This window comes from Syngnathus scovelli, chromosome 7 (assembly GCF_024217435.2).
Source record: "Syngnathus scovelli strain Florida chromosome 7, RoL_Ssco_1.2, whole genome shotgun sequence".
NCBI classification, from domain to species: Eukaryota; Metazoa; Chordata; class Actinopteri; order Syngnathiformes; family Syngnathidae; genus Syngnathus; species Syngnathus scovelli.
In genome coordinates, this window is record NC_090853.1 from 14,805,882 (window position 1) to 14,828,771 (window position 22,890).

Consider the following 22,890-nt stretch of genomic DNA (forward strand, 5'->3'; position numbering starts at 1 on the left):
AGACGAAACTGGATGAGGACGCTCTAAATTTCACTGTTGGCCGTGAGTCATCAACTGGGAAGGGCTTAACAAAAATGGCACCCAAAAGAAAATCCTATTCTGCAGGTTACAAACTTCAAATTGTGAAATATGCTGCCGAAAACAGCAATCGAGCAGCAGAAAGAAAGTTTGGAGTTAGTGAGAAACTCATAAGGGATTGGCGAAAAGCGAAACGAAGAAAACGAAAAGAGCTAATCGTGGGCTAAAAGCTAAGTGGCCACAGCTCGAAGAACGAGTTCGTGCATGGGTGCTTGAACAACGTGCTGCTGGGAGAGGCTTATCAACAGTGCAGTTGCGTCTCCACGCCCAGGTATTTGCTAAAATCATGAATATAAATGAGTTGTATGAGAGAAATGTAGTGAGAGGATCTTCTTCTTGTTATCGCTTCATGGAACGCAATTACCTCTCAATCTATGCCCAGGTGCTGGCCAAGGAGATGAATATAAAAGATTTTAAAGGAGGACCTTCTTGGTGTTATCGCTTCATGCAACGCAATCGCCTCTCTATCAGAGTAAGAACATCGATGTCCCAAACGCTCCCACCGGACTTCCAAGTAAAAATCGACTGTTTCCATGAGTTCATTAAGAAGCATGTAAGTGAGCATAACGTGACATCAGATCATATTATTAACATGGACGAGATCCCCCTCACGTTCGACATTCCCATGGGCCGAAGTGTTGCAGAAAAAGGGCAGAGGAGTGTTAATATAGAAACTACTGGTCATGAAAAATGCCACTTGACAGTGGTGCTGGCATGTTGCGGAGATGGCTCAAAATTGCCACCAATGGTCATCTTTAAACGAAAAACGATGTCCAAAATCCAATCCCACTCAGTTACTGTCGCCGTAAATGAGAAAGGGTGGATGGATCAAGAAATGAACTTGTGGCTTACGAAGTGCTACACTAGGCGTCCGGATGGCTTCTTCAGAGCGAACAAAGCTCTGCTTGTGATGGACAGCATGCGAGCGCATATCACGCCACAGATAAAAGAGAAATTAAAAAGCCTCAACTCCATACCTGCCATCATCCCTGGAGGCTGTACTAAAATACTTCAGCCACTTGACGTCTCCGTGAATAGGAGCTTTAAAGCAGTTCTGCGTAACCTGTGGGAGCAGTGGATGGTGGACGGAGAACACAACTTCACGGCAACCGGGAGAATGCGACGTGCAACATTCCTGGACGTCATTGGATGGATCGACAAAGCGTGGGCTTCGGTTACACCCAAAATCATTTTGTCAGGATTTAGAAAATCTGGAATAATTCCAACTGAAACTGACGAGGAGTCTGACATCAGCGACAGAGATGACGAAGGGCCCCACGTATTACCGGCATCAATCGCGGCTTTGTTCGAAAGTGACACGGAAGACGAAGAGTTTGAAGGATTTATTGATTAGGAGTGACACAGAAGGTTTGGAAAACAAAATGTTATTTTTGTTATAGTTATTTGATATATATTTTATTTTGTGTAGCAACTTCTATATGTTTTTATAATTACAATTCATAGTTGTTGGCTCGTTGAACTCTCGTTTTGTTAAATAAAGGGCCGTTTACCAAACCCACGTCTTCCCTTGTACTTTGTTATCGCTACAATATATTTATGTACTACATCTGTGGAATAAAAGGAGACGCAACTGACCCACGCGGCTGACGTCACCTGCTCACGCGCGGCGTTGTTGACATAAAGGACGAGAAATTTGATCGATGGATTTAATGATTTGGAGTGACACAAATGGTTTGATAATATTGCTTATGTGATAGTTATTTAAAATATAGTTTATATATTGTTGTATGGGCCTGTGGAATAATTTCATCTGCGGCGGGGCACACGGTATTATTGAGAAAGGACGATCGACAGAAGACGAGAAATTTGATCGATGGATTTAATGATTTGGAGTGACACAAATGGTTTGATAATATTGCTTATGTGATAGTTATTTAAAATATAGTTTATATATTGTTGTATGGGCCTGTGGAATAATTTCATCTGCGGCGGGGCACACGGCATTATTGAGAAAGGACGATCGACAAAAGACGAGAAATTTGATCGATGGATTTAATGATTTGGAGTGACAAATGGTTTGATAACATTGCTTATGTATTAGTTATTTAAAATATAGTTTATATATTGTTGTATGGGCCTGTGGAATAATTTCATCTGCGGCGCAGTACACGGCATTGTTGAGAAAGGACGATCGGTAAAAGACGAGAAATTTGATCGATTGATTTAATAATTTGGAGTGACACACATGGTTTGATAATATTGTTTCTTATGTGATAGTTATTTAAAATATAGTTTATATGTCGTTGTACAGGCCTATGGAATAATTTCAACTGCGGTGCGGCACTCGGCATTGTTAAGAAAGGACGATCGATAAAGACGAGAAATTTGGTCGATGGATTTAATGATTTGGAATGACTCAAATGGTTTGATAATGTTGTTTATATGATAGTTATTTAAAATATAGTTCATATGTCGTTGTATGGACCTGTGGAATAATTTCAACTGCGGCGCGGCACACAGCATTGTTGACAAAGGACGATCGATGGATTTAATGAATTGGAGTGACACAGATAGTTTTATAAACGTGTTATTCATGCAATAGTTTTTTAAAATACCTCTGAATGTTACATCAGGCCCGTTCTCAGCTTCTCGTTTGTGTTTGTCATGTTAGCATAGCATTGTTTAGCCTGTTGTTGCTCGTTCATGTCTGTTCTTGGTCTTGGATTTTGTCGACTAAATTGCCCCCCAAAATGCGACTTATACTCCAGAGCGACTTGTATATGTTTTTTTCACTTTTTTGGGCATATTATGGTTGGTGCGACTTATACTCCGGAGCGACTTATAGTCCGAAAAATACGGTATATATTTTTTTCCAAATACATTTTCAACTTCACATTATATACGGTGCCCCCCCCCCACTATTTTCCGGGAGTAGGGCCAGCTCAGTGGCCTAGTGATAGAGTGTCCGCCCTGAGACTGGAAGGTTGTGGGTTCAAACCCCGGCCGGGTCATACCAAAGATTATAAAAAATGGGACCCATTGCCTCCCTGCTTGGCACTCAGCATCAAGGGTTGGAATTGGGGGGTTAGATCACCAAATGATTCCTGAGCGCGGCACCGCTGCTGCTCACTGCTCACCCTCTCCCCCAGGAGATGGATCAAAATCACACGGGGATGGGTTAAATGCAGAGGACAAATTTCACCACACCCAGATGTGTGTGTGACGATCATTGGGACTTTAACTGTAAGTAACAAAAATATGCTTATATCTGTTGCGCACTGAAAAAATAATGCCAAACTGCAAAAATGAGGGGTCCAGTGTACTACATTTTAAAGGCGCATGTTGATTTTAAAATAGATGAGGAAATGTTTATAAGTATTTGCCAGAACAGGTATTATGTACTAAATAGAATAGCATTATGTTATTAATGCCGCAGAAGCCCAAGGTTGGCTCAAACCCACATTATGGTAAACAAAGATGGCACATATTAGCTGGAGTAATATTTTACTCGCATACTATTAAAAGGCAGATGAGAAGCTTCAGATTCCCAGAAAAAAGGTCTTACCTGCGAGCCACATAGTAGAAGACTGGATTGCCATTCTTTGAGGTCCCAGCCTGATAGAAGATGTTGAGGGTCTTCAATGCTTTGAATTCTTCTTTTTCATGTACCTGGTGTCTACAAGACAAAATAAAATTGGGGACCTAAAACCTTTGTTAAAATGTGTGTCAATGTGTCCTGTAATAATGAGAGCTTTCAGTTTTGAGAAACCTATTGGGCAATGCGTGCAAACAAACAAACAAACAAACAAACTGATGCAGTTTTTGAATAGTTAATTTTATTATAATTAGCACATGGGGAGCATAGTAGAACTGCTTGAACTAATACGGCGCAGGGACCACATCCAGCCCACCCCAACTCTTTGACTGCCCTTCACAGAGACCATGGGTTCAAAATAAAACATAAAATATGAGGTGCTTTAATTTGACAGTATAATTTTGTAATTTTGTTAAAAATTTTAATTTCCTAAGTATAAAAATTAAAAACCTCAAGAATAGGCAACTTAAAGTGTACCTTTAGAGAGCCCACATTGAGCTCTTAATGGGGAAAGGCAGAAATAGTTTGATTTTTGTGTCTAGTCTTGTATTTGGCAAAATATTTTGACGTAATCTAGACTAGACTAAATGTCAGAGGTGGCAAATCTAGGTTCAGAAAGTAAAACTGCCACAGTTTAGCTTTAGCCACAGGTGATTTTATTCAACCAGCGGGTCAATGAGTACCGTATTTTCTGGACTATAAGGCGCACCTAAAAACCTAAAATTTTCTTAAAAGCCGACAGTGCGCCTTATAGTCCGGTGCGCCTTATTGGATCAATTGATGAATTTGTTGATCCATACTGGTTGTACACAGTGCTCTGCCAAAATGTTTCAGTACATTTCAGTACGACTAGTAAATTACAAGGTCGCATCGCTTCCCAGCATTACAGCAACCGTGGTCACGGGGCGTCACTGAATATCTGTTGTACCCGTGAGGCTATTTCACGTCAAAATAGGCTGCTCCGTTAATGTTTCCAGTAAATTTATGGATCGATATCCAACGGAATTATAAATAAGCAGCACCAATGTGTTAAATCAGTCTTTAGTCGGTTCCGATCACTTTTATGGGAGACTGTTTGAGAAACGTGATTGTTTACAGGGGGCTACCACGACACTTTGCTGAGGCTCATGGGAGTTTGCGGGTGGCTAATGCTATAATGATAGCTGCTATACACACGAGGCTATTTCATCTCAAAATAGGCTGCTACGCTAATGTTTCGAGTAAATTTACGGATCGACATAGAAGGGAAACATAATTTAGCAGTACCAATGTGTTAGATCGAACTTTATTCAGTTCCAATCATTTTATAGGAGATAGTTTGAGAAACGCGATTGTTTACAGGGGGCTGCATGACACTTTGCTGAGGCTCATGGGAGTCTGCGAGCTGAGGCTCATGGGAGTTTGCAAGTGGCTAATGCTATAATGATAGCTGCTATACACACGAGGCTATTTCATCTCAAAATAGGCTGGTCCATTAATGTTTTGAGTAAATTTACGGATCGATATGGAAGGGAAACATAAGTAAGCAGTACCAATGTGTTAGATCGAACTTTAGTCAGTTCCGATAATTTTATAGGAGATAGCTTGAGAAACGCGATTGTTTACAGAGGGCTCATTGGTTATTGGCTAGTGGATGCATATCGCAACCCTAGTCAACCTCAGTATAGCTTCTATTTTATGCGCCTTTTAATCCGGTATGAAATAATGGCTAAAATAAAAAATTCAATGAGGGTGCACCTTATAATCCAGTGCACCTTTTGGTGCAAAAAATATGGTAAAATAGAAATAAAAGTAAAATGGTAAGACTTTTACCTGACTAAAAACTGGACGAGTCGCACACTTAACCCACAGATCCACAAAAAACATTAGGCCTTCTCACATTTATTTCAGAATTTACCTGTGTTCCATTCCCCTTTTCAAAGAGTGAGTTTTTTTGTAAATTAAAAATAATAATAATAATAATCAAAGGGCTTCTAGGTGTAGTCTCACACTCCAGTTATCAATCTCTGATACGCCACATCTACACACAACATTTTAAGGAAACTTTTTATAAATACTTTATATATAATATAAAACAAAATTGGGGTTAGCGTGTTCGCTTGACTCCCAGTACGTATTCCAGTTTCTCATAAGGCCCAGTTGCAAAATTAATTGCCCACTATTGGCTTGGACGTTCAATGCAATCCTATTTCAAAAAATCTTCTGTGTCTTTAGCAAACAATTTGCAGGATGAGAAACCAACTGAAATATTTTGTGCACAGAAAATAAACACAGTCTATCAATTCAATCAACAGCATTTTCACAATGGTTTTTATTTCATTTGTAGCAGAGATACGTATATGATAAGATGCATTGCGTATGCAACTAACAAGCTTAAAAGAAAAAAGATGAATGTTACCTGGTCATAAATTCTTCAAATTTGGAACTGGTTAGGTTGAGGCTTGACCAATGAGTGTCAGCCACAGGCTTGTGTTCAGGGGGCCCCAGATATGCTAGCAAGGTTGCCATTTTGTCAAAAGGACGCCTGCCAACAGCTTTATGGTCTCTGGAAAGATTGAATATCATTTTGCACACAGTGCCTTCTATCTTAAAAGAAAAAAATGCTGTGCAATATTAATTCATCACTGTATATGGACAAAAGTATTCATAGGTGAAATGGGAGCATAGTCCAACTCCTGATTGGTTAATGAATTGATTAACTCTGTCTATGCTCACCTGTTGCTGGAGAGGTACTGGCCAATTCTCTCCTGGTTGTTCCATAATAGTCGGTGGAGGGCAAGAACATTACCGTCACTGATGAAGGAAAGGCTGTGGTTCACAGAGTCACTGGGTGGCGAGTCAGAAGCTATGTCCAAGAAAAAGCTGTAGCAACCAGGAATGAAGACAGGAATAAGACTGAAAAGTGAAGCAGCCTTAATATTCAGACATTATATTCCAACAGGAGTCAACGACCAGCAATGACGACTGTGGACTAAGACAGGTGCTACCTTCTACGTATGTGGTGCTTGCTTTTCTTTCCAACAAACCTTGATTATAACAATAGAACCTAAAATGAATTTTTAATGATAACCAAATATATAATGTTCCAAAATTGCATGAATATAAGGTTCTAGCAAACATTTTTTTTCTGGGAAACATTCGCATATGCTATTTCTCCTCAGCAGTAATACGGGAGACACTCAAACTTTGGGAACAGAGTAAGTGGTCATGTAAAACGATCATAGACAGTCAACATAGATCTTAGTGGGGTAGTCCTGAGGGCCAACTGAAGGAAATAAGATAGCAATTCAGTGGCTGGTGATGCATTTTATGAAGGCATAATAGAATGTTCTGATATTTTAGTTCACTTCAAATGAACTGAGATTTCTTCTGCGGTACCTACTGTTGTAGGGCTAGGTGATATAATATATATCGTCATCAACATTATCGTCAACGTTGCTTTCTTGATGTGCAATTTGCATTATCGAGTTCTACTTTGAAAAGATGAATAAGTTCATTGATGAACGTGAAGTAGAAGAACTGATGAAATCCTGATTCGGCCAAACAGCGGGTAGGATTCAGCCACGTGACTCTGATGGCAGCCCAGCCGAGGAAATGCAACAATGTTTCAATTATGGAGGAGTGTCCCATCACAGCGGGTAATTTAATAGAAAGGCGCAAGTCCATGTCCCAGGCCTGGATATACGTAGATTCGTGGTTGACAAGACTAACGTCCCTCGGAATAATATTGTTTCTGTCGGTCCTCTGTACATGGGTGGTGTACAGTGAGCCCCCCATTTACTGTTCAAAGTAACTGGTGTCTGGCATGTGTTAATTATTTCCATTGGGCTTTGAAACAGCGCTTAGTGATCCTTGCAACAAATGACCAACTTATTGTCTGTCTGGACACTGAAACTGATGTTTGGGTGAGACTTACCAGGTAAGGAAAACCCGTGTTTATCAACCAACTTTTTCCATTTAAATATGTGACTGATTATTATTTACTATTTCATCACATTGATCTGTCCTTAACAGGTGGGGGAAGCAACAGGAGTTACATAGTGAGTGTCCTACCTCCGGGCTGAATCGAAGTTGTTCTTCACAAAATCATTGAAAGGCCTCATGTGTTCTTCTTTTGTAAATAAGACATGGTTGGCAATGCTCTGCAAAATCTTAAGGAAATAAACAGATTTACAATTATGACAACCATTGATGTAACCCTCCAAAGATCTTTTTTAGACAGAGTTTGCTTTACACAGTCATGTCCTTAATCAAGATTGTCTGATCTGATAAAAAATGAAATTACTGAAATTAAACATTTGTTGATGCAAACTGGGCCCCCATCATACTGTACACTACTGGAGTTCTCCTTTTCGCAGCAACCACACTTGCATAATCCTATTTACAACACTCATCTATGAAGAAAGGTAGAGGAAGACCACTCCGCCAGCTTACCATAAAAGAAGTATGAAAACAACTCAAGCATCCTGTGTAATGCCTTTGTCAGCACCTGTCTTCCTAACAATACTACCTCCGATCCCTCACCTGAATTCGGCACTCAGAGGAATACAAAATAAGAAATCGCCTGTGACGTTTTTACAGAAATATGTATTACGTACCGAGAGGCACTTGTTGACATAATTCCCTCTTGGAACTAATAGTTGATGGGTGTCGATGGAGTTTTTTGTGTAGTCAAGTCAAGTCAAGTTTATTTGTATAGCCCTAAATCACAAACAGTATCAAAGGGCTTCACATAGCCAAAAATTGACAATTATTCTCAAAGCATCTCCTGATCTTAAGCTCCCAAAAGGGCACGGAAAAACTCAAAATAACCCTACCAGGGGAAAATGAGAAACCTTGAGAAGGGACCACAGATGGAAGGATCCCCTTTTCAGGATCACCAGGTTGTAATGGATGCAGAGAGGGCACAAGTCGGAACCGGTATATATTATATATGTAATTATTCTTTGGGTTTTGACTGACTTTCAACTCTTACCTTTATGCTACTGTATATTAATTTGTGTTTCAATTTACTATTTTTGTGGTTGTCGCATTGCTATAAGTGGTGCTTTGTTACAACTGCAGCAATTCTAAAATGCACCATGTAAATAAAGTTGTATTATATTGTAAATGTTTTTTTCTTCAATTTTCCTGATGACCCTTGGCATCAATACCCAGGGAGTAGCTATCAGTTTCAAAAAAGTTAGTGAACTTTGACCCTGATTCGGAGGAATGAGTGCAGCTGACACACTTGACAAGATTATGAAACAGCTGAGTGTGTATCACGTGAATCAATGAGGAAATTACTGCTTTGCTTTGTAGATGAGGAAAAAAAAGTCCACAGTTCAAGTTAGAGCATTTCCCTGGCAAAAAAACCCACTATCAATCACAACATGTAGAGAGGTGATTGGAACCAAGGACATTGGTTACTGATCTCTGAGAAACATCACGGCACTTTGGACCTACACTTAATCTACTGTGAACAAAATGATACCATTATCTGTAATTGTCATGACTTTTCCAGATGGCCATCATGCACACTCATTCACTGAGTTGCATGTCCAGAAGAAGAGTTTATTGTGCAACCCCATTGGAATTAGATATGTGGAAGTGGAACTCCTGATTCTTCAACGTGTTTGGAAAAGGAAGCAACAAAAAGAAAAATTCAACGCCATGTTGTCAAGGCTCAAATTGGGACTCAAAAATTTTTTGGGACGTATTTTATTTAAATTACGGTGTATGTTATTATTATGTAGATTCTCATACATTTTCATATTAATTTTCATTTCATCTTTGGTGGTGTATTGGTAGGTAGTGAGATAACAATGATCATGAACACAATTTAAAGAAAATAATGCAATGCTTTTTCAGACTAATTAAATTCTTATTAAAATCTTGTTGAATAAATGTTCTTACCTTAGACATGAGTTTGAGACCTCGTTCTATCCTAGGAAGAGGCTTTTTCTCCAAGATACCAGCCTCATATGGAGATACAATAGCTGGATTAACAAATCGCAGAAACATGGCGCTGCCCACTGCACCAATACTATTCTGCGGGAATCTCTGACTCACCACCTGTGTGAAGGAGGATGAAAGAAGCAGGGGCAGTTGAAAAGGGAAAAACAAAAGAGATGTCAAACAAAAATAGAGTTGTGGGAAAGGGGGCCAGGAAGAGGCAAGAGGACAAAAGCATGAATTATGATGAAGGGAACAATGAAGCAGACATTTGAAAAATGATTATCCAGTATCACTATCTATACATGACCAGAGTCAGGTGAGCCATGACAACTTAAATGCTGATATCGGGATAAGGAAAAGTGAATAATGACACTGAATTCATGCATGGCTCAAACCAGAGCAAGAGTGAATCTCATTACATATTAATCTAAAATCAGGACTACAACAGAGAGCAAATGAGCATGAACTCAACCACATTGAGAAAATGTGTCAAAGAATGAAAGCCGATATATAAGCAGTGAATGATAGATGTACAAAATTTAGTTGTGATGCCAAAAAGTAGAGAATCTAAATGGGTGACTATAACATCTTGTTTGGAATTCAGACAGGGTTGTACGAAACCCTGTGTCAAAATCTATTGTGGGTTACAATAATTGCGTTTTGTCCAAACTTCCAAAACAGGAGATGGTGTACAAGCAAAAAGAAATGTTTGCATTTATCTTCTATGCAATTTCTACGTGCAAGCTGTCCAAACCAACGTAGGGAGAAAAACTGTTTGGATTTATTAAGCTAAACTCTTTTCTTTCTTTTGTTTTTGGAGGCAAACAAAACTGAATAGTCCACATTTATAGTCAACGTGATAAGATTGATCAGAAACTTACAAAAAATAAGTTAAAAGCTACTGCATCTAGTTCGGGTAAAGTATGTAGCAAAACAAAAATGAATTCGGGGCATTGTTTATGTTTCGAAACCACACAATATATGTTAAAATTTAGAATGTCAAAGTATTGCAGCAGAGAATTTCATTTTTTTGGGGGGGGCATTTTAATATAATTGTATTGTAGATAAATATTGATACCACAACAATCAATGGCATTGAAAAAAAAATCAATTGAAAAACAATAGATGTGTTTAAAATATCTGCACATATGGGTCGGGCTCAGCCCGGAAAGACAACATGGGTCACCCTTCTCACGGGCTTAATGACCTGTGGGAGGGGCCATGGGGGGGTGCTGAGAGAGCTGTGCAACGGTCTGATCCCCAGCTACAGAAGTTGGCTTTAGGGATGTTAAATGTAAACTCTCTGGAAGGAAAAACATCCAAGCTATTGTGTGAGGCAAAAACGTTCCAACTCAAGTCTAAGGTGGCTCTATCATGGTTGGTCGTGGTGACAATCCCTGAATCGTGGTCACCGGTGGCAAGGAATGCCCTCAAGATTTAGAAAGAGTCCTAACGGGCCTTTTTGGCCTGTGGAACTCAGCAAGGCCATAAAAAACACATTCCAGACGGCTTTGGTGATATACTGGACCATCAGCCGATGTCTCAGAACGGGGAAGCAGTGCACCTTTAAAACTGTATAGTTGAAATTGGGTACTGCTGACCTCGACTTGGGACGTTGTGAATCGGTGGAGAGAATACCTCAAAACCCTCAATGCCACTGACACGCCTTCCATTGAGGAAGCAGAGCCAGGAAAATCTGAATGGTGCTCTCCTCTCTGGGGTTGAAGCCACCGAGGTGGTTAAAAATCTCCTTGGTGGCAAGGCCCCGAGGATGGATGAGATCCACTCGGAGTTCCTTTATGCACTGAATGTTGCGGGGTCTTGTTCACAAGTGTGGGCCTGATGGAGCAGGAGATGGACAGGTGGATCGGAGCAGCATCTGCTGTGATGCAGACACTGTACCAGTCTATTGTGGTGAAGAAGGTGCTGAGCCAAAATGCAAAACTCTCGATTTACCGTCGTTCTACTTTCCTGCCCTTACCTATGGTCACAAGCTGCGGGTTGTGACCAAAATGAGATTTCAGATACAGCCGAAATTAATTTCACCCGCAGGGTGTCCGGGCTTTCCTTTAGCGGTTGGATGAGAAGGTGATTAAGGGGGGCACTCTGAATCGAGACACTGCTCTTTAGCGTTGAAAGGGAGCAGATAAGGTAGTTTGGGTATTTGATTAGGATGCCTCCTAGATGCCTGCCAGGTGAGGTCCCACCAGCAGCACGTCCCAAGACACGAAGAGACTATGTCTACCGGCTGACCTGGGAACGCCTTGAGATTCCTGCGGAGAGCTGGAAGAAGTGGGAGGTAAGTATAGGCTTTACTGCTTAAGCTGCTGCCTCAGCGATCCGACCCCGGATAAGCGGTAGATTGTGGATGGATGGGTAGGTGGCCCGCCTCTGGTGATTACGCCAAGTGCTACAAAAATGGCCATGGTTATGTCATTATTTTGAACTTTCTTGGCTTTGACTATTTTTTCAGATGCCATTGATATTTGCATTAATATTCATAAACACCGCGTGACAGAATGAAGGCAAACTAATTTTCAGTGGCGTGTTGCTCTAATTTGTTTTTTGACCTAATTTCTTTTACACCATAATCTCCCACTACAGTACATAGCAAAAACATTCTCACATTTTCTAGTTTCTCCCCAGTCCATTTTGTATGCTCATTGAGCTGCATTCCTGTAACCTCCTTCTGCTTAGTGTGGACACACAGGTGCTGCCACACATTGTTAGATAAATTGTATATATATGTTATCATGCGTTCCCTAATGAGTACTTATTAATAAAGTTATTGCGCAGAATGCTTGCTGTTTCTTCTTGCAGACATCACCTAGTCCAAAACAAGTCAAACGATGCTGGCTGGAGCTTCCTGACCTTCTACACATCTGGGAATCCAAGAAAGTTGTTGATGTCTGCACATGTCATTTTGTCTATGCACTCTTTTCACATGACTACTTTGTTTCCCATAACATTTTATCCTTGCGACTTCTAGTTTCACATAGAATCTCGTTTCTTCTCTCATGAGACAAAGCCCACGCTTTCCCCGCCCACCTATCAGGGGCTAGTCTCACATTGTAGGTAGGGCATTCCTGAATAAAAAGAGAGGAGTGTAAACAAGACCTTTAGTGTATTTTGGATTGCTGTAAGTCTGGATGCACTCCTCGCGAGAAAAGATCAACATTCTGTCTCACTGGTTTTGTCTGCTGATCCTTTTGCTGAATCTGAACCTAACAGATTTTTGGGGGCTCGTTCCGGGATCTCAATAGGACTATTTCTGGTTCCGGCCGACTTTTCGACGCAGGACAAGTCCTTGGCCAAGGCATATAGAAACCCTTTTCACGGGGCTGTCTCGATCAGTCGGTTGGACACCGGAGTGGTTGACGAGATCATCCGAGGAGAAGGCCCAGCAGACTGTGAGTACGAATCTTGATTCTGTTGAAGTAATGAAAGTGCAGTGACAAGAGGTCACTTAAAACCTTGACAATTCTAGACCCTATCAAGTGCAATTAGAAACAGTAAATTCCGCTGGGATGATGGAGTCCCCTGACTGATGAGTCAGTTAAATTCCATGGGAGAGCGGACCCATCTGTTTTCTAAAGAAGTACAGGTAATTTGGAGCAGTTAAATTCCGCTGAGGTGTCGTGGGCCTCCTAGTTAACCCTCCTAATGTGTTAGCTTTCTGCTGCCATCTGGGGTGTTTTTTTTAACTCTTGTTTAGCTGGTTTGGCTTCTTTATCCATGAAAAGCACACATCTTGGCTAATCGTCCAAAGAATCTAACAAATCCCCTGTCGTCTACTTAAAAAAATCCCTCTATAATGGTACGATCAAACCGAACACTAATTTAACTATTCTCACAATGTGATTACATATAGTATAATATAATGCTATACAACACAGGCAGCTTTTAAAACCGGAACAGAGACAAAAACGAGTAGGCTTGGAGAATGGTGAGCGAAGAGGTTTGTGTATTTTTAGTTCTGAAGGCTGATACTGAAAAACACAGCATTAAAAAGATCTGAATAACATTACTTTTTCAAGCAAATGTTTTCAATGACAATTCTTGTGTTTGTGGTGTCAATACATCTTTTTCTAGCATGCCAAACATTATTTTCAATGGCAGAAATTAATTATTGGCATAAATTGTGGAAAACATTAGCAATAAGTGAGTGTGGTGACCTGCATGGATAAATTATGGAATGACAAGTTTGCTTTTGTGGGACCTGCAGTGGCATCTTTCCAAATATGGTACTTGCCAAATACCGTATTTTTTGGACTATAAGTCACCTATTTTTTTCATAGTTTGGGTGTGGGGGGGGGGGGGCGACTTATACTGAGGAGCGACTTATATGTGAATTTTTTCACAAATTTTCAAAATAAAAAAAAAAAAAAGTGAAACCGCGATAAACGAACTGCGATGTAGCAAGGGATTACTGTAATTTGAATTTCAAGTGACATCAGCGGCGCGGCGGTTGTTTACATAAAGGACAAAGATTCGGTCACGGGATGACGAAGATGACAAAGGGCCCCACGTACTACATCATTAGCGGCTTTGTTTGTAAGTGACACGGAGGATGAAGAGTTTGAAGGATTTAATGATTCTGAGTGACACAGAAGGTTTGAAAAACTATTATGGATTTGACACACACCCGGTCCTACTCTACGGAGCTCTCGTTCACCTCCGTGGATGGAAGTCGGGAGCCGGCGCTCGGCCGGGTGGCTGTCCGGGGACGGTGGATGGGGCTCGTACATGGCTTTTACGCACGCCAGGTCCTACTCTACGGACCTCTCGTTCACCTCTGTGGATGGAAGTCCGGGGCCGGCGCGCGGCCGGGTGGCTGTCCGGGGACGGTGGATGGGGCTCGGATATGGCTTTTACGCACGCCCGGTCCTATTCTATGGAGCTCTCTTCCACTTCCGTGGCTGGAAGTGCCACCTCAGGGGATGGAAGTCCACGCCGCCACACGCCTGGAAGTTGACGCCGGTGCTTGGGGCCGTGTGGCGGTGAATTACTTATGTTATAGTTATTGAACTCTTGTTTTGTTAAATAAAGAGCCATTTACCAAACCCACGTCTTTCCTTGTACTTTGTTAACGCTATAATATAGTTATATACTAGATCTGTGGAATAACGACGAGGCTGACATCAGGTCGCACGCGCAGAGTTGTTGACAAAGGACGAGGAATTTGATCGATGTATTTAATGATTTGGAGTGACACAGATGGTTTGGTAATATTATTGCTTATATAATAGTTTTGATATATAATTTATATATCGTTATATGGGCCTGTGGAATATTTTGAAGTGCAACCGCCGTCAGCGGCGAGCACCCGGCCGGCATTGTTGACAAAGGACGATCGATGGATTTAATGAATTGGAGTGACACAGATGGTTTTATAAACGTGTTATTTATGTAATAGTTATTTGAATAACTCTGAATGTTATGTCAGGCCCGTTCTCAGCTCTTCGTTTGTGTTTATGTCACGTTAGCATACCTATCGTTTAGCCTGTTGTTGCTCGTTCATGTCTGTTCTTGGTGTTGGATTTTGTTGAATAAATTTCCCCCAAAATGCGACATACTCCGGAGCGACTTATATATGTTTTTTTTAACATTATTGTGCATTTTATGGCTAATGCGACCTATATTCCGGAGCGACTTTTAGTCCGAGAAATACGGTACTTCACAATAGTACTACCTTTTTCCATGACAAATGACAGAAGCGTCAAGTCACATGACAGTCCTCTGTGAAATACTGAGTGGCCCATCCCACATTACTAAACATTACCAGTGCAATACTGGGATTTGTTCGTCATTAAGTTAGTTATGTTAGCATTAAACTGGTAAATTCGTTGAGTGATATATTGGCTCAGATTGTTACACGTGGCAGGTTCAGAGAGACAAGCTAGAGAAGTATACAATTGTGAATCAAGTTGATTCAGACCATCTCATAGCCTACCAAGCCAAACTCTGCCATAATCAGGGATGAGAATGGCAAATGTAAAAAAACACTGAAAAGTAGCCGGGGGTCTGGTGGGGGGGCCGACCGGGGGTCTCGGGGGGCCGATGAGACAGATTTTTTATATATATATATATATATATATATATATATATATATATATATATACATATATATGTATATACATATATATATATACATATATACATATATACATATATATATATACATATATACATATATACATATATACATGTATGTATACATATATACATACATACATACATACATATGCATACATACATATACATATATATATATATATATATATAATTGAAAATTTATTCTTTAACGATATGACAATATCATGACAATAGCGTAACATTAGCTTACATGTAACATGTTACGTTCTAAACGAGATATGGGCAAACTACGGCCCGCGGGCCACATCCAGCCCATGGGGCCGTCTAATCCGGCCCGCCAAACCTGAATAAATTGTATTACTAAACTTTGTTTTTTTTGTCATTTTCCCTGCAATGACTATGTTTTTCTCCAGTAGATGGGGAAGCGCTCACCCGCGCATTTACTACCGGAAGCCGTGTCAGAAAGCTCGGTGCACACTCACAAGTGTGTGCACGTACTCAGTAGTACAGACCCGGCGCACTCCGCGGTCTATTTCTATATGTGCCGAATTTCGAGTGTGGGCTGTGACGTCAGCATTCTCGTAATTCGCGCGCTGAGCTTTCAGATACAATTTTACGCTAAAGCCACCCACAAACCTTCCCTTGGAATCCTTCCATTAAAATGAGTGGGCCGAGGGAAAGAAAGGTGGACACTGAGTGCCGACACCTCGGCTCTATCCTAAGAATTACCACGACAAATTTTACTCCAGACTATGATGCACTAGCAAAAAAGGGAGACCAACAATACTATTCCCACTGAAAATGGGGAGTTTCTCTAGTTTGTTGTAAAAAAAACGCAAATAGCAGGGATTGAAACTAATGACCATTCTCATTTTCAAACAATGCAGGATGCTTAAGGACATTGATGACTAATCGACTAATCTTAACTTTTAAAGTTCTTAAGGCCGACTTCAATAAAGTGTTCCCCGTTTCCTCACCTCTGTCACCATGAGTTAAAGCTGTTTGTCACCGTGTTGCCGTTTCGATTTCTTTATTACTTTATTTAGATGTATTCTTTCACTGATTCTTCAAGATGATGTATTTGGTCAGAATGTTTGCCATTTGATGTGATTTCGCCTCATTAGATAAATATCTTTCATAAATCTGACCTGCAGGCGCTGAAGTGATGGAAAATGTTATTCATAATAACAGTGTCGTATTTAATGAGAATCATTGATAGTAGTTTTTTGGTGAAATAATTTTTTAATGCTGTTAATAAATGCATTTGTTTTCAAAAAGCTTTATTTAAATATCCATGCTTTACTACCTACTAAAGGCCAAAACCTTTTATGTCATGACCTTTAAATGTCATTTATATTACTTCACACAAACACTGTATCCATCTGCTAATGGTTCGGCCCCCCGGTCAAAATTTAGAACCCAATTCGGCCCGCAAGTCAAAATGTTTGCCCACCCCAGTTTTAAACCCACATGCTTGTAAAAGTAAAAAAGTACCTTCGTGTTTTTTTGTTTCGATGTGCTCCTTAATGTTCCTAGTGCCGCGACCTCCATAGCTGATCATATCTTGACAGAAAATACACAAAACCTTCCTCGGGACATCTACTTTACGGATATGTTCCGTCAGGCACATGGTTATGGACTGCATTCCGAGCTGTACAATGACGCTTCTCTCGAGCCATGCCCATCTGAAGCAATTCTTGATCTCATTCGGCTTGTCTATTTCCCTGGCACGATCCTCATGCTGGCGAAAACGTTTGCTGAGTAGGCCCTAGATCTATCTAACTAAATAACTCGTCTACAAGTGATGAAAACCCAATCGCAAATTCACATTTTGGCGGTGTAAAAACACTAGTTCTCCGCACAAGTTAAGTTAACAAGTGGAAAAGATGTGATGAAAGTACCGCCAAAATGCTGCCGAAAATAAGGTGGATGTTGTCGCATCACTGCTGCCAGCGAGTTAGGTTTACAGAGGCAAGTCAATTTCGGCACTCACAGATTAACTAATTTTGCCTTGAGATGTGCCAAAAGATGCCGTCGCGGCGGGCTGGTGAATGCTCGCGAGTCGCCGAGGCCAACGTTGCCGGCCTCTTCCATACCCCCAATATATATTAAAAAATATATATATTCTACGGATTTACACGATTCATGAAAATGATACTTTCGACGGAAAAAAACATGGAAATCCGCAGATCCGCGGAAAACGGCGGCTCGGTGGCGCACTGGGTAGCACGTCCGCCTCACAGTTAGGAGGGTGCGGGTTCGATTCCACCTCCGGCCCTCCCTGTGTGGAGTTTGCATGTTCTCCCCGAGCCCGCGTGGGTTTTCTCCGGGCACTCCAGTTTCCTCCCACATCCCAAAAACATGCTTGGTAGGCCGATTGATCACTCCAAATTGTCCCTAGGTGTGAGTGCGAGTGCGAATGGTTGTTTGTCTCTGTGTGCCCTGCGATTGGCTGGCAACCGGTTCAGGGTGTCCCCCGCCTACTGCCCGATGACGGCTGGGATAGGCTCCAGCACGCCCGCGACCTCCGTGGGGACTAAGCGGTTCAGAAAATGGATGGATGGATGGATGGATGGATGGATGGATGGATGGATGGATGGATGGATGGATGGATGGATGGATGGATGGATGGATGGATGGATGGATGGATGGATGGATGGATGGATGGATGGATGGATGGATGGATGGATGGATGGATGAAAATAATACTTTCGACGGAAAAAAACATGGAAATCCGCAGATAAAAATTCTCATCCGTGCATAATATTAAATGCCCATTGGCTATTACTGAGGAAATCTGGGATGTTAAAAAAATCCCCATTTCCCTATCTGCCAGAAAGTGGCTGAATCCTTTGTCAAAGGCATGCTGGCCTTATAGTCAGCGTTGTTTTGTACTCTGAATGGTCAACACAAACAGTGAAGTTGGTTCGTTGAGAGGCTCTTGTTACTTCATATGGAGATCCTAGCCTGAAATGCGCACTTAGAACAGTGTTTTTAGCAAGAAAAAAAACGGAGGTTTAGTAACAGTGGCAATGTAAGATGGTTGTCCTCTGACTTTAGCTACAAGGGGGCTATTCTTAGTCCATTCTATACATCCGTAAATGTCCGTGGCTGCCGACAACAGTCAATGTCGTTGTCGGGGTTTGCGTCCTGATTTCTCCGAATGTATTTTCTATTGTTATCGATTCAAACCGTAAGGGCGGACATTTTGTTTCATTCATTTGTATGGCCCCGTTGAAGTGATTTGGAGTGACACAGATGGTTTGAGAGACTTGTTATTTATGTTATAGTTATTTGAATAATTGTTAATATGTTACGTCAGGCACGCTCTCAATTCCTCCTTTGTGTTTATGTAACCTTAGCATACCGCGTCGTTTAGCCTGTTGTTGCCTAGTCATGTCTGTTCTTGGTATTGAATTTTGTTCAAGTTCCCCCAAAATTACGACTTGTACTCCGGTGTGACTTATCCCTGATGGTCCAGTGGTTAGGATGCAGAGTTTTTACCACCCGCGGCCTGGGTTCGATTCCCGGTCAGGGAACCATATGCAGCCGGGGGCACATGCCAGTGTCTCCCCTATGTTGGTCCTAAGCATGGGTAAATGCAGAGGGTCGCGACAGGAAGGGCATCCAGCGTAAAAACTGTGCAAAACACTTCTCATTCAAATCATCTGGACAAAAACGGGTGTTTTGCTTTGGCGACCCCTTCGGGGTTAAGCCGAAAGGAGTCACCACCACTCCGGTGCGATTTATACATGTTTTTTTCTTCTTTATTATGCATTTTAAGGCTGGTGCGACTTGTACTCCGGAGCGACTTATAGTCCAGAAAATACGGTACATGATAAAATAAAATTGCCTGTTTCCATAGTAAAATTTTTTAATCCAATCATAAAATAAAAAATTGATTGAAAAAAAATGATACGGATTATACAAGATTTGCTTTTGTTAAGCCAAAGCATAAATAATGTGGAGGGACCACCAAGTTCAAAGAGGACTGGTCCATGCAAGATATGACGCTGAATGACAGTGGCGCGTCCATAATTGGTCACAGCAGAAAACACACCTGATTGTGAGATACCTTGTAAGACAGGGGTGTCCAAACTTTTTGCAAGGAGGGCCAGATTTGATAAAGTGAAGGGGCCCGGGGGCCAATAGTTTTTTCAGACATTTCTTAACTACAAAAATTTCATGCAAATTCACACTGTTATAAAACAAATGTCTTTGTCCCAACTGTCTTTATTTTTTAAATGACAAAATAACCAAATACAAGACACTCAGGCAGATGTGAACAACTCTAAAAACACAAATTCTACCTTTCATTCATATCTGAAGAGTCAGATAACATTGAACAAACTGTATGAAATACCTTGAATTTACATGACTTTAAAATTATTTTTGCCTCATGAACATTTTAAACAAGAGTTATAAGTAATGCAAAGTTGTCTGTTATTATTAAAACTTAAAATAAGTGAATTTTGCTCTTGTCATTTACAATATCTTTCAGAAAATAATAGTTTGTTTCACGTCTACAGGTTCATAACATCAACAGTATTAACATGGCCACTTTGTTGCTTGCTTTAGTAATATTTACTTTTGACTCACAGCCCCGCGTGAAGAATCGCTGTTGTGATGCCAGTTCAGCTTGGAGCTGCTTCACTTTATCAGCTCGGTCACTCCCTGTTAGCTTATCGTATGTGTTAGCATGTTTAGTCTAATATATTAGACTCTAGTGCAGGGGTCACCAACACGGTGCTCGCGGGCACCAGGTCGCCCGTGAGGACCGCATGAGTCGCCCGCAGGACTGTTCTAAAATTAGCTCAAATAGCGGGACTTGTCTGTGAGCTGCATCTATTTATTTTAAAGTCAAACCTCGGTTTTCGAACGTCCCAGTTCTCGAACAAATCGGAATTTGAACAAAAAATTTGAGATTTTTTTTTCTTCGGTTGTTGAACAAAATTCGGAGGTCGAACCTCGCGAGATGAGGCGGGAGGACCCGAGAAAACCCGACCGCGCGGCCCGGATGCCGACTGACTCCGTAGTTAACGTATTTTCGTCACTTTGAGGATTGTATTAACCCCTAATCATGCTTCCAAAGAAAGCAAGTGGGAGCAGTAAAGCCATCCTAAAACACAAAGACGCTCTTAAAGCAATGCGACAGTTGCGCGATCGGACCAAATTAAGCTCCCTGCGCACTGAGGTCCACTAAAATTTAAGGAAGTACATCAGGACTTTAAAAATATTTTCAAAATTTCAGCGACGGCTCTGTCACAATAATGCGACCAGCGCGGTGCAGTTGCGCGGTCGGCCACGCGCTACGGTTGCGCGTTCGGCGGTGCGCTGCAGTTGCGCGATCGGACAAAATTATGCTCCCTGCGCACTTGGGTCCAGTTAAATTCTGGAAAGTACATCAGGACTTTAAAATTATTTTCTAAATTTCAGCGACGGCTCTGTCACAGTAATGTGACCAGCACGGTGCAGTTGCGCGGTGGGCGACGCGCTACGGTTGCGCGTTCGGCGGTGCGCTGCAATAGCGCGATCGGACAAAAATGCGCAAATGAAAAAATGCTTAATAAAAGAGTTTTTTTTTTTTTAGTCTTGGAACGGACCAATTTTTTTTCCTATTATTTGTAATGGGAAAAATAGATTCGAAATTCAACCGATTCGCTTCTCGAACCGCCTTCTGGAACGGATTGTGGTCGAAAACCGAGGTTTGACTGTATTTTTGCTATTCTTGTTAAAATCACACTTACATGTGAACTGGAAATGACAATAATAACACATAGTGAAAGCTAAATTGAGCAAATTGGCTATTTCAGAAGTGTGTGTCAAACTGGTAGCCCTTTGCCTGAATCAGTACCCAGGAAGTAGCTCTAGGTTTAAGAAAGGTTGGTGACCCCTGCTCTAGTGTCTCTTTAGGTTGAAATCCTTAAACAAGACAACTGTCTCTTTACAAATTAGACAAACACAATTGCCTTGATTTTCAGTGAAGAAGTATTGTAATTCCCATTTCTCTTGAAAGTGACGGCCTTCAATATCAACTTGACTCGTTTTCTTTGTAGTCGCCATGGCAGAAATGAGCGGAGAGGGGTGGTGCGGCCAACTTTTGGTAATAGGATGAATTACAGTTTCAAGTTTCATGATTTTTTTGTTTTCGATTTGACAGTGCAGGCGGGCCATAAATAATATATAAGACCGTAGCTGCGGGCCGTATGAAATCTGACCGGGGGCCGGATTTGGCCTGCGGGCCGGACTTTGGACATGCCTGTTGTAAGAGAACCTTATCTGTTATCTGAGCTCGTTTTTAAACTGTGGGAGGAGGACAATGTTGTAATCACTGTTAACATAGGAAAGTCATTATAGGGTCACTTTCACAATGGAAATCTATTGCTGAAAGTTCAAAGACTATAAAGTTCAAAGACCATGATTAAAATGGAGCCATGCGAAAGGAATGACATGGAACGTGTACCCTAGTGACTTGACCGTTGACCTTAAGTACCCTTTCCGGGTTTATGTATGCAAGGAAGGAAAGTTACCGTACATTTATTGGAGGCAAAGTTATCAGCACATTTCATCAGCTGTTCAAGTCATTGTCATTAATTAGGAAAGTCAACTGAGACAGGTGGATCATGCAGATGTGTAAAATCCATATCTGGAGAAATATGAAAGCAGAGGAAATGTTCTGAAACAAATGCCTCTTGTGTAAGGGCAAACGGCAAGTCTTGAGAGTAAGAGAATAATGAATGCCACTGCTTCCTGGAGACTGTTAATTCAAAATGCATAAAATGGCAACAGTGTTAGTCCAGTGATAGTAGTAAAGTTGTACAATAGAGATGCTATATGATACTTGATTATTGCTGAACTTATTTATGTATATTTAGATTTGACATTCCATGTGACATTCTCCCAATCCTCTTCTGGATCATTCAAATGCTCTCTAGCAAACTTCAGACGGGCCTGGACATGTACTGGCTTAAGCAGAGGGACACGTCTGGCACTCCAGGATTTGAGTCCCTGGCGGCATAGTGTGTTACTGATGGTAGTCTTTGTTACTTTGGTCCCAGCTCTCTGCAGGTCATTCACTAGGTTCCTCCGTGTTTTTGGGGGATTTTTGTTCACCGTTCTTGTGATCATTTTGACGGGGCCATTATTGACCAAATACTTACTTTCCACCATAATTTGCAAATAAATTCTTTAAAAATCAGACAGTTATTTTTTTTTTATTTTTT

The 22,890-nt window shown here is 41.1% G+C and overlaps 1 protein-coding gene and 1 non-coding gene across 13 annotated transcripts in view; one reads left to right on the top strand and one right to left on the bottom strand.

Moving 5' to 3' along the window:
* The window catches only part of nf1a (neurofibromin 1a), a 176,541-nt gene that overhangs the window by 86,835 nt on the left and 66,816 nt on the right, over positions 1 to 22,890 (bottom strand). For 10 of the 12 annotated variants that reach the window (XM_049725628.2, XM_068651275.1, XM_068651277.1 and 7 more), the window contains 5 exons: positions 9,530 to 9,688; positions 7,688 to 7,785; positions 6,350 to 6,496; positions 6,033 to 6,179; positions 3,605 to 3,715 (listed from right to left, as the gene is read on the bottom strand). In XM_049725628.2, the coding sequence (XP_049581585.1) occupies positions 3,605 to 3,715; positions 6,033 to 6,179; positions 6,350 to 6,496; positions 7,688 to 7,785; positions 9,530 to 9,688 (662 nt within the window). Of the gene's footprint in view, positions 1 to 3,604; positions 3,716 to 6,032; positions 6,180 to 6,349; positions 6,497 to 7,687; positions 7,786 to 9,529; positions 9,689 to 12,749; positions 13,001 to 16,692; positions 22,314 to 22,890 lie in introns of those variants that run through there. The other 2 variants (XM_049725624.2, XM_049725625.1) reach the window with 2 other exon arrangements.
* On the top strand, positions 19,134 to 19,206 carry trnak-uuu (transfer RNA lysine (anticodon UUU)). Its single transcript has one exon. It is a non-coding gene; the product is annotated as a tRNA-Lys (tRNA).